The sequence below is a fragment of the Solanum lycopersicum genome, chromosome 2 (assembly GCF_036512215.1).
Source record: "Solanum lycopersicum chromosome 2, SLM_r2.1".
In the NCBI taxonomy this organism is placed as follows: Eukaryota; Viridiplantae; Streptophyta; class Magnoliopsida; order Solanales; family Solanaceae; genus Solanum; species Solanum lycopersicum.
This window is the reverse complement of record NC_090801.1, coordinates 64,048,663-64,061,102: the sequence shown is the minus strand read 5'-3', so window position 1 is coordinate 64,061,102 and position 12,440 is coordinate 64,048,663. Positions and strand designations below refer to the sequence as shown.

The 12,440-nt window shown below is 29.7% G+C and overlaps 1 protein-coding gene across 4 annotated transcripts; it reads right to left on the bottom strand.

The window, feature by feature from the left end:
- Window positions 1–5,198: 5,198 nt before the first annotated feature.
- On the bottom strand, window positions 5,199–11,094 carry LOC104645747 (aldehyde dehydrogenase family 3 member F1). 4 transcript variants are annotated; one of them, XR_011215058.1, is made up of 11 exons: window positions 10,490–10,994; window positions 9,595–9,663; window positions 8,726–8,822; window positions 8,324–8,530; window positions 8,030–8,154; window positions 7,652–7,756; window positions 7,353–7,525; window positions 7,179–7,269; window positions 6,869–7,018; window positions 6,400–6,772; window positions 5,199–5,841 (listed from the first exon to the last, which is right to left on the bottom strand). XR_011215058.1 is itself a non-coding variant. In XM_069294509.1 (11 exons), exons 3-11 carry the CDS (start codon window positions 9,697–9,699, stop codon window positions 6,512–6,514), a joined length of 1,314 nt encoding a protein of 437 aa, XP_069150610.1. In that variant the 5' UTR covers window positions 9,700–10,068; window positions 10,137–10,287; window positions 10,490–10,704; the 3' UTR covers window positions 6,302–6,511. The 4 variants fall into 4 exon arrangements, 2 of the variants coding, with proteins under 2 accessions (XP_069150610.1, XP_010316396.1); XR_011215059.1 differs by having other exon boundaries at window positions 9,595–10,287; window positions 10,490–10,707; XM_069294509.1 differs by lacking the exon at window positions 5,199–5,841 and adding an exon at window positions 10,137–10,287 and having other exon boundaries at window positions 6,302–6,772; window positions 9,595–10,068; window positions 10,490–10,704.
- Between the last annotated feature and the right edge of the window lie 1,346 nt (window positions 11,095–12,440).

Below are 12,440 nucleotides of genomic sequence, written 5' to 3'. Positions count from 1 at the left end.
TTTTTTTTAAATATATATAAATGAGTTATATATAATTTATTACCTTGTTAATTTGAAGAAATAATTTTTTTTATATTTTAATAAGAAAATGATTCCATCTACCTACAATTTTGCAAAGTTAAGAGGTATAGTCGATTTTTAATTAATGAATAACTAGTGTACTTAGCCGCGCGATTATAAAAAAGATTAAAATAAAATTCCATATTAATATCAATAATTACTTTAATAAAAAGAATTTTTTGTTAATCACATAATTTTATAGAAGAGAAACTATGAAAAATATTTAGATTAAATATGAAATTTATTAAGAAATCAATATAACAAATAACAAATAAATTATAAATTTTTAAATTATAAATTAATCGTAATTTTGAATAACTTTAGAACTCCCGAAAAATAACAAATATGAAAACATAAAGACTTATTAATAAACAACTTGAAATATTCTAAGAAAGACAACAAAAATAAAAAATTTAAGAATTGTAATTTTACATATTAATAAATAATTTATTTTTGATAAAACCATGTGTATTTTAAAAATAATATATTAACTTTACATTCTTATGTTCTATCATTTTTGTTAATAAAAATTGTTTCACCGGATTATGAAAGTATATGCACATATTTCTTTAAGTAGCATATCGATTTGTACTTCTATGTTTTAAAATATTATAAGTCACAAACACAATGAACTAATATTATCAATAAAAAAGTGAGAGATGAATTACCTAAACAAATAATTATTTTTGAAGAATGTTATCATTATGTATAGTTAAATTATCTAAGAATCATATAGAGGTCTAAGGATAATAAATTAGTTGTTTTTTATTAAAAAAACTCAAGATTTCTATCTTCATGAACATAAACAAATAATATTAAATGTATGATTCAACAAAGAAAGAGTTGTAATTATATTAGACATATCAAATTATTTTTCTTTGTAAACTCAAATTATGCAAGAATGTCTAACCATTTTCACTATAGATATATCTTCTATTATCAGCAAATCTGATTCAATAAGTTAAAAAGTTATCTACCAAAAGAAGAAAAAGATAAAGAATAAGGAGAAAATTACATTTAAACACATATAATCATTTTTGACAAAATATAAATAATTCAAAAGGAAATAATATAATAGAAACATTACTTCTTAAGGACCTAAAAAGATAAAGAATAATCATTATATAGCTCAAAATCCATTAATCTCCATCTCTGAATAATCTCATTTTATCCTATATACAAGAGTCAAGAAAAATAATAACAAATAAATTATTAGTCCTAAAATGAATCTCAAAGTTAAGAAAATAAAATATTATATCTCATAAAGAATAATGAAAAATTACATTTAATCATAAATTCTCCTACATAATCATTTTGGACAAATAATCAATATATTTAATTCAAAATTCACTAATCTTCGTCGCTTGATGTTATCATTTCATCCTATATACAAGAGTCAAGAAAAATAATAACAAATACATTATTAGTCATAAAATAAATCTCAAAGATAACAAAACAAAATAATTTATCTAGAAGAAATAAAATTATGATGACATATTAGCCTTACTTGCTAATAAAAGTAATATATGAAATAATATTTGAAAAAATAATGCACCTCAAAACTTACAAATATTGTAACATTTTTTCCCACTAATTCTCTACCAAAGATGACTACAAAATAACAAAGTGTGATTTTATAGTGTTAGTGTAACATTTCACATTAAATAATTAGAAGTTATGAATATGAAAGGTTTAAGAGGTTATGAATATGAAAGGTTTGAGGGTTATGAATATTATTAGTACTAATTTAAAAATAGAATTTATAAAAAAAAATAATTGAAAAGAATAAGAAAAAATATCAAGTAAAAAAAATAAAAAATGAGTGGAGGTCATAGAGAGGTGCCACATCACCTCCTCTATGATCCTCATTTATATATATATATTGATTTGTATTTCATATTTCATATTTAGATTTTTTTTTACACTCATTTTCTTATAAAATTTATCATAAATTACCCATTTTTTTAGATACAAAAAAAGTTACCCATTTTTTTTAGATACAAAAATAGTTACTATACAATAGCTGCAAAATAAAAAATTATCTTAGTTTCTATTTCTTTTTCTTCTTTTATAATGATAGCCGAAAAGATTTATATTGAAAAATTTAAAACTTAAATTATGATTGAATTAAAAAAAAAGGTCAAATGTAAGAAAGGATCAAACATATCTAAAGGGAAAAGGCATTGATCTGCTTTTAAATTTGTTTCCTAAGGTCAGAGGTTTACGCTTTAAGTTATTACGATGATAGTAAATTTATTTACTCCTAAAATTAATGTGGCAAAATTATTTTTTTTAAAAATAATATAAATGCATTGAATTTATTAAAATAGAAAAAAAAAATTAATTAGATTCACAATGCACTTTCTTCTTGTTCAACCCCACCCTCTTGATAAAACACATTTTTCTCCCTTTCTTTTAAGCACAAATCTCTCCTTCTTCGACTTCTTCTCAGCTTGTTCAGCAAATTAATTAACATCAATTTAAGTTTTGTGGGTTTTGATTTGTGTTTGTTAACAAAAATATTTCTTAATGGCATCTGCGAGATAAAAAATTGGTGTTTTCTTCGCCGCTGCATCTCTGGCGGATTTTTTTGCAAGAAACAATAGAATTTTTCACTCCATAAATCAGTTTCATGTTTCGATTAGTGTTTTTGGCGGTCATTATTAAAATTTTTATCATGCTATAGTTTTGCTATGAAAAAAATATAATTATTAGAGAATTTTAATAATTACTTGAAAATTAATTAATGTATAATATAGCTAACAAAAGAAAAGTTAATTAAAAATATAAAAAAAATAGGATAAATTACCTATATACACAACTTTATTTTCCATAATTTTTATTATTCCCTATCATTTAAAAATATTTCAAAAATCCCTCTTTTTCCTTTCAAATTCATAGTTCCAGATACATAAAGTTATACACGTTTTTTTTCTATTTTTACTCGTTCTTTCACTCCCTCAACCTCTTCCTATTTTTACTCACTCTATCTCTTCCTATTTTCACTCCCTCAATCTTTACTTCCTTTATTTATTAATTTTCAGATTTAATTCTCTCTATTTTCAGTACTATCTCTCCACAATTTTTTTCAAAACAACTCAAATTTTCGCTTTATAATTTTTTCCTAAGAATTATCGGATTTTCCTCCATTTTCACCTTCACAATATGCATAAGAGAAATGTAAAAGATATAATGTATTCATATTGTTTCCTGCAAAAAAATCAGTTTTAGGAGATCCTCTTTTGTTGTTGAAACTACATTATGAAATGAAAAGAAGTAGTCTCTACCAAATATACCATTTGTTCATGTATCAAGTGTTGCTATGTATATTCTACGGTTATTCAAATTTAGAAGACTATGTTTTCGTACACAATATCAAATTATATTCGTGATACATTTGTGAGTGAAGAAATCGAGGAAGGACACATGCTCGAGCTTTAAATCTATTGTTTTACAAATTTTCAAAATCCCTCATTTTTGCGCATTAAATTAATGTATCAGCGCATCAGATTAATGTATCTCACGCATCAGATTAATGTATCATGTATAAAATGTAATGTATCTTACTTAACGATTAATGTATCAACGCTTATTTTAGTTATGATACGTAAATTCAAATTTATACTAAAATGTATCTGATATATAACAATTACCAAACAATAATGTATGATCTCAAACAATTACTATGATGTATTTTTTAAAAATTTGAAAGTGTTGTATTTCTCAAATAAAATAACAGACATAAATAATAATGTATCAAACACTATTTTTTAATTATAATACGTAAATTCAAATTTATTTTAGATGTATATTATACATAACAATTATCAAACCATAATCTATCGATCTCAAACTTACAATCTTATGGGCGACACTTATTTAATGTATCTAGTAAAAATATAATATTTATCAATTCAATCGAAAGGATCGTCATGATCTCAAACAAAAGAACATATATAAATAATAATATATATCATGCACTAATTTTTTTAGTTATGATATATAAATTTGAATTTATACTAAATGTATGCGTAACATAACAATTGCCAAATAATAATGTATTGATCTCAAACCTAAAATTTTATAGGCAACACTTTCTTATTAAGTGTACCTAGTAGAAATACAACACTTATCAATTTATATTGAAAGGATCTTCATGGTGTATCTTCTCGAAAATTTTGATAATTTTTAATCAAAATTGAAAGAATCTTCAATGAACTAGGAGAATAATTTTGAAATTCAAAATTATTATCAATTTTGAATCAAAATGGAAAGGATCTTCAATGACTGGATAAGAATTTAGAATCTCAAAATTTTCGATAATCTTGAATCAAAATCGAAAAGATATTCGATGAACATGAAGATTTACAAAAGAAATCGTTTGTACAACAACAATTTCATACAATCCTTCATAACTCATCCCGTTTTTCAAAATTTCGATATTTTTTTTATGAAACAGAGAGAATGATGAACAAGAAGAAGAAATTTAATTTTCCGATTTTTTGGGTTGTTACAATATAGGATTTTGAATTCTTGATAATAATTTTGAATGGAATAACGTAATTTGTGGAATCTTAATTTAATTTTCAGTTTTTCCCCTTAATTAGTGGAACAAATGGATACTATGAGATTTGAAATTGATTTTACAGATTTTTTTCCTTAATAAGTGCAATAGATTGATACATAATGTATCAACAGGAATAGAAGGTAATTTAAATTTTACACTATAGTATTTATGTAAGTTATACAAAAAAAAATATAAGTTTTTTTTAATTTCTGACATGACATTGATAATGAGTGTAATTAACCACATATTGTAACTGATTTTTCAAAACAAGTTTATAGGAAATTTGTGCCTTTTCCTTGTAATTAAATTACTATAGGGAGGATCAAGAAATAAATTTTGGTAATCCAACTAGCTTCAAAAGGTGTTCAAATGATATCCACAGTACTATGACTCATCTTTTGAGTTACTTCCGATCTTCATACATATTTTTTAAAAAATTGAACTTCTTGTTACTCAGACAGGTAATCTTTGCCTAGCCTTTTGCATCAAATCCTAATCTTTGTCACACAATATCTCAAAATAATTTACGAGTAGCTTTCGTATCTTTGCTTACAATATTTGGCAAAACTAGTTTCCAAACCATAAGGAAGTAGAATAAGAAAATAACAACCGGTGAAGTTTACAAAGAATCTGCCTGTTCGTAAATCTGTCTTCAATATTTTAATCATGAATGTAGCAAACAACAATTCATATGAACACGGATGAATTCTAGATTCTCTAAGAAGGTTTAACATCTGGATTGCTCTTGTAAAGCTTATTGTATTCCTCGAGTTCTTCATAATACATGTCCCACACGCATCTAACACATCCACTCCCGCAACAATCGTCCGGCAACGGCTTCTCCGGCGGCGGTGGTATGGTAACCTTTGATTCTTCCTGTTTCTTCTCCGATTCCGTTTTGTTATTCGTCGTTGACTCAACGGTGATCTTGTTATCCATCGTTGACTCTACGGTGCTTTTGAGATTCGTTTCCTCGGCCATCGGACCTTTGAGTGCAGCGAAATTACGGCTTGATAGAATTCTAGGGTGACAGAATCGGATCAGATTGGCAGTATAGATTCGTCCAAAAGTCAGATCTGTTATAGGCATGAGAAAAGCGGAGGCGCGTTGGACATTTTCCGGTGGCCGATAGGAAAGATTGGTTCTCAATGGCGTCGTTTTGGACAAGGAGAGGGCCATTCCTCATATAACCAATCCGCGTGCACCGTTTGTGCCTGTCACGTGTTGAATAATGTGTGTGATATTTAAATATAGAAAAATAAAGGCAAATGTATGGCTGCGGACAACTCTATTCGCCTACAACTTTTCTTCTGTGCCAAATTTTATTTTATTTTTCAAAAAAAAAGAAAAAGAAAAGGAATACTCCTCCGTTTTAAATTGTTTTTCCGTTTACCTATTTCTTAAAAAATAAAAATGTGTATTTCATCAAATATTTATTTGTGTGTAGTCTTTAAGAACATATACGGCTAAGGATAAATGAATTTTTTTTAATTATTTTTATTTTGAGCTTTTAAAATAACGAAGAGTATTAGAATGAAGAAGATCCTAAATTCCAAATCCCTGCCAGCAACCGTGTTTCTTTCTTCAACAGGTTTGACGAATCACTTCAGAAAGAGAACTGCAATTCTAGTAACTTTACAACAATACTTTAGTTGTTCCTCTTAAGTCCCAAAAAAAAGAAAAGAATTCATAAGTTATTCATTTCTATAGAAAAATAGTAATTTTTATGAATATTGATTTATAACATAGCAAGTAGAAACAAAGAAGACTACCTCAATTGATAAATAATAATCCTCAAATAGTTTTTGCTCTCTCACTGACATTAAGTTTTCTAGACACTTTTATGACGGATTAACCTTATTTAAGTGAGAAGAGTTTTATCTTCTACTGCCTTCGGTTTGTTCTGAATAGTCCTCTCAACCCCAGCAAGAGCAGTATCATCCCAAGATAGTCATAGTTGTAAGCCAATCTAACAAACTCCATCTTGAAATCATTCCATGGAGGATACCTTGATTCCAACTCAACTAAGAAGCTCCTATGTAGAACTGCTTTTTCATGACTGAATGTGTCAAAAGTGAACTTCCCATGGTAACGTCCGTAACCACTCTGACCAACGCCTCCAAATGGTAATGTGTCACATAGAAACTGAAATTGCAATGTTATGACTAGTAAATTAAACATCTCTTTTTCTGCTTATATGTAGCTGAGGATACATTTGAAAGAGGAGGTGGATCATCATACCTGAATCATAGCATCATTAAAAGTCAGACTTCCGGAAGATGTTTCCTGCAAGATTTTCTCCTTCAACGAATCATTCTTGGTAAATGCATATATTGCAAGAGGTTTTGGCCTTGAGTTTATGAACGGAATGCTTTCTTCGATATTCTTTAGCTGTTAAAACAACCACTTTCTTGTCAGACATTCTCTTGAAAGAGATTTTCTGATGAAATGAATCGAGGGTGAAGTCCTTTTACTCCAATTCAAAGCATAGATCAACGTTTCTCAAGTAAAACATAGCAACGAATTTTCTTGAAAATCAGTTTGCTCTTACTGTGATGATTGGAAGCAAAGGGCCGAATATTTCTTCGTTCATGATATCAGCATCAAGGGGAGGATTCAACAAAATTGTTGGTTCAATGGCCCTAAAAGATACATCAAATAGAATGAGGAACAGGGTATGTAAGCAATAGTACAACAATAGATATAGGAACGACAGTGGGGTTACATATTTTCCTCATCTACTGAGCCTCCATAAACAACAGATGCTGCAACTTTTGGGTCTTTCAGAAGATTGTGTACTCTATCAAAGTGGTGCTTGTTCACTATTCTGGCAAGATTTGCCAAAGTTTTCAAGTTCTCACCATAAAATGTCTTGATGGATTTCTCCAATAGTTCAATCTGAAATACCAGAAACTACAACATAAATAGGAAGCTACACTATCTGCCTCAAAAAGAGAAATAGAATAAAACTTTTACTGACAAAGAAAGAGGGAAAATATAAAAATATCATGCTGCCATTAATACCAGAACTGGAGCAAATTGTGTTTCCACGAGCACATAATCGATTCCAATGCATGCTTGTCCATTGCATGGTCCCCACTTGCCCCCCACTATCCTCTTGACAGCCACCTTAAAACCAACACCGTACTGTGAGCAAAATGTGAATACGGCTTGAACAAATTATATACTCTACTACACATCATAATGCGACCCAAAGTTTTTGGTGAAATAACCTATGAAGAAAATATCCAATTGTACTCAAAACTATACGTTGATTTCCTTTCATTTGCCACAAATTAAGTTGTCCCGTGTTTTATCCCTTACAGTTTATAGCTTAACTTCCTTTTAGATAAAAGATGAAGTAATCTTATTACTTTAAGAGGATATTTAACCATTGGGAACCTGTAAATCAGAGAAATTAGATAGCCTGTCCAAGATGGTTGGACATTTTCCACCCAGCTCAAGAGTTACAGGTGTTAAGTGCTTTGCAGCTGCTGACATTATGAGGCGGCCAACTCGTGGACTACCTGCAAAACAGGAGTTCAGGATTACATCATCAACACAAGTGGCTGTTCCTAACTAACGACTCTTTCTTCTAGGTCATTCCTTAATCATTCTATTTGTTGAATGCCCTTCTGCAAAATGCTCTTCCCAAACATGAGAAAGATCATAGGAAACAAAATGGATAGGTTATACCTGTAAAAAATATCTTATCCCATTTTAGCTGCAGTAGTTGTTCTGATACATCATGTCCACCTTCAACAACTTTAATAGCTTCTGGATCCAAGTAACGAGGTATTGTATTGGCCAGAACGGAGGAGCATTTTGGTGCTAGCTCAGAAGGTTTAAGGACAATTGCGTTTCCAGCTGAGATTGCTCCAATCACTGGGTCTAAAGCTAGGGCTGCAGATGAAATAACAGACTAATAAACACAAAGCACCAGTTATGGATAACCAGCTAAGAAAATAAAATCCACATTAGTTTGGCTCCTCATTTTGCTCAAGGAATTAGTTTGATTCTAGGATGGTCAACATTTCTCCCCAACTAAAAAAGAAGTGATGGGACAGTTGCAGTATTAGTCAAGAAGATTTTACTCACAGATGGGAAAATTCCAGGACACAAATATTAGCACTACTCCCAGTGGCTCTGATACTACTGCTCCTCTTGCAGGAAAGAGAACTAATGGTATTGGGGCCTGCTCATATTGCATCATTAGTGGCTGCTCAACACCTTAGTTTATAAGTTATAGATAAACACAAAATAGCTGTCAAATGACTGAGCAACATGAATGAAAGAACAATTTTAACTTTCGCTTGCTGGTTAGATGACCAAGAAGCAAGTAAACATAAGAGATATTTTTACCAGGTTTCACACACGAGAGTGTAAGAGCACTTTGATGTCTGAATAAGGTCATACCATCACAAGGTTTACTTTATTGTTACTTCTGGGTTGATTGCTACCGAACAGTTCATTGGAACTGCAGATTGTTTTATACACTATTTGTTGTTACACCTTATTGGAGGACGTGATGCAACTCCTGTTGCTACTACTTGACATGCTAATTTAGTAACAGAACAGAACAATTTTAATCTGTTTCATTCTAAGTCTATTTCAACCTTGTCAAAGTTTTACTGGTTTGCTTGTATCTGTAAGACTGTTTTGGACAGCAAAACATCTTGGACAATTCACCAGTAAGATAATACATGGTAATCTTAATTCTTAATAAGGGCGGTCGTAAAAATGAATATACTTGTTTCTACCATAGTTAACATACTTATTCAAGAAAGAAAAGAGAGGAGCTGTTACAGTCAACATTCAGAACGTGTTACTTCGTGAAGGATCATTTCAACAAATATGTTTTTCTGATAACTAATTTCAACGAAGATGTTTGCCAAAGAATCCTCAAACAGTTGAGGATGATTTTATTTATTTCTCAAGGGGAAAGGGGAGAGGTAAGAATTACAAACCTTTTGAGGGGCCATCCACTTTTCAACACAGCGCAAAGCATTGGTAGCTGATTTCCTCACCACACCAACCTGAAATGAGTGAGAAACCAACCCTTGGTCATGCATTTGATCACTAAATACACCAATTTTTATTGTTTAATTCGTTTGATCACATATGAATTTCAAGTGTATAAGCCATTTCTCTGACAGGATAGGTCATAGGTTGATCATTGCAGCAGTAAATTTTGGTCCTGCTCCTGAGGTAGGATGAGTCATCTCAGCATGTGCAAATCAGAAGACGGACAATGTCCGGGAAGGCCTGACTAGCGTGCCTACAATTGATCAGGCACATCCCGCCTAATTATACCTGTCTGCTCCACATCTTCCACTTCCAATTAACTCCAGCATAATTGCTAGTCCGCTACTGCTCCATGCTTCTCAATGGATTCCGAGATTCTTGCAATCATCTCCCACAAATCAAGAGGCCGTTTCCTACTGATCAAGGATCGTTTTCAATCCCTAGCTATTGGTCCTCTAATAAAAGGGGATCATCAGATTCTTACCCAGCTACACTCTATCGCTCACTTACACTATTGCTGTTAGCTCAACTGTTGATACCACTTTCATCAACGCCTCTATGCTCAACTTGTTTGTACCAGCATTTACTCTCCACCTTTTTTTCACGATTACCTTTCTATTGAAGCTGCTAGTGCCCTGTTCGTCGTAATTGTAGGTTTTTAAAGCATTCACATATCACATCCAACGAATACAACTTCCAATTTTGATAAACAGTGTTATGTATATTATTGAAGCAGAAATTTGCTTTATACGCAACTAATATGAAAATCAACAGTGTACGAAACTAAAGCACCAGATGCGTAACTCAGTTTTAAAAATGGAAAAATTAGTTACTCACTTCATCACGATAAGATTCAACAGGATGCTTTCCGAGATCCTGTCTAAGTGCTTCAAAGATCTCCTCTTCATTTTCATCAAGGAGTTTGAGAATTGCTTGAAGCTGTGCTTTCCTCCATGCAACACTTCTTGTTCTTCTACTCCTGAATGCTGTCGTCACTTCACCTAACACATCTTCCTCAACTACATCCATGGCTTCAATTTTACTACACAAATAACACTCTTCTTCTCCCAAATCAAACTTAAATACTAAGCCCTATTACACATGCTCTGTTCCTTTCTCCCACTAAAATTTTGCTGTTGCTATCAGATAATCGTATCTTGCAAGCATTAAATGTTAGCGCGTCCCAATATAAAATTGCTCAAGCCTTGATTTCAACTCATTTGGGTAATAATTCAATGCGGATGATGTTATGATGCCAGTGAATAAATATATAAATTCTATATCCGACAAATTTTCAAAAGAAACTATGAACCAAAACTATACTATTGTGAATAATTACAACAAAATAGAAGATGTATTTTCAATTATTATAGTAAGATGCTACACCTACGGACCTAGAAAGATATGTGCCGTTAAGACATGGTTTTGAAATAATTAATTCTGTTTCTTTGAATATTTATTTGGACATATAATTTTGATCTAAAAGATGTAAACATGTAAAATTTTATAATTTCTAAAAATTATTAAAATCTTGGTCTTGTGATCTTATTAAATAATATATTACTAGAAGATCCTTTCTAAAAATTGTACGCTCTATTTAAATTTATTTGACTAGTTTTAATTTATACACAAAATTTAAAGAGAGTAAAAATGAAAACTGAATTTTGTAATTTTAATATATTCTTTAATTTTGTAATTTTAAATATTTTAAATAGTAAATCAGATTCAAAGAGTTGTAAGAAATGTTCTTTCTGAAATATATATATATATAAATAAATAAAATTAAGACAAATACTCCCCCCTTCTCTCTCTATCATTTTTCCTTTTATTTATCTTTCTTTTAACATAATATGTTCATTTAAAAAGATCTAAGAGATATTTAAGTTATTTTTTAATATTTATATATTTTATTCATCATTATCAAAATTAAAAATAAATGAATTATTTTCAAAATATATATAATAATAACATAACAATAAACAAATTTATCTTTATAGATGAATAAATAACTTGAAATAAATATTTTGAGTTGCATAAAAATAATATAAAATAGAAGTACTCTCTTTTAACAATAATTGTTTCTTATTAACTTTGTCCACTTCTTAAGAAACTATCAATAGAAGGTTAATTTTATTATATTACAATTTAAACATACTAAACACAATACCTAAAAAAATGTAATAGGAAGCCTTTCTTTATCTTCTTTCCCTCTTGGGAAAGAAAAAGATAAAAATTATAATTAATAAAAGGAGTAAATTAATAACTAAGGGATTATTTGGTAGAGTGTATAAAAATAATGTTTTATAGAGTGTATTAGCAATGTTTGCATTAACAATGGTTATAATAGTTATTTTGCATTAGTTATACACAGATTATTTCTTATGTGTTGTTTGATTTGGTGTATTAAAAATGACATGCAATGTAAAAAGAATTATTTGCAAAAATATCTTTAACAATTTTAGTGGAAAAGGTGTAAAAACATATTTTGAGAGGTAATTATGTCTTTAAATGCTAATGCGTGCATTTTAAATTCTTTTGCATTATAGTGTCTATAAAATTCATGGCATTAATAATACACTTCCAATTACATAATAGAGTATTTGTTATACTCATATTGTCATACATACAGTGGCGGAGCTACAGTAGGTTGAGGGTATCCAATTGGAGATTCTTTATCGGAAAATTACATCGTATATATTAGTAAAATAATATTGTACATAATTAAATAATGTATTTTGAACACCCTAAAATTACACTAAAATGTTATAGCCTAGTTGGATTCTACAAC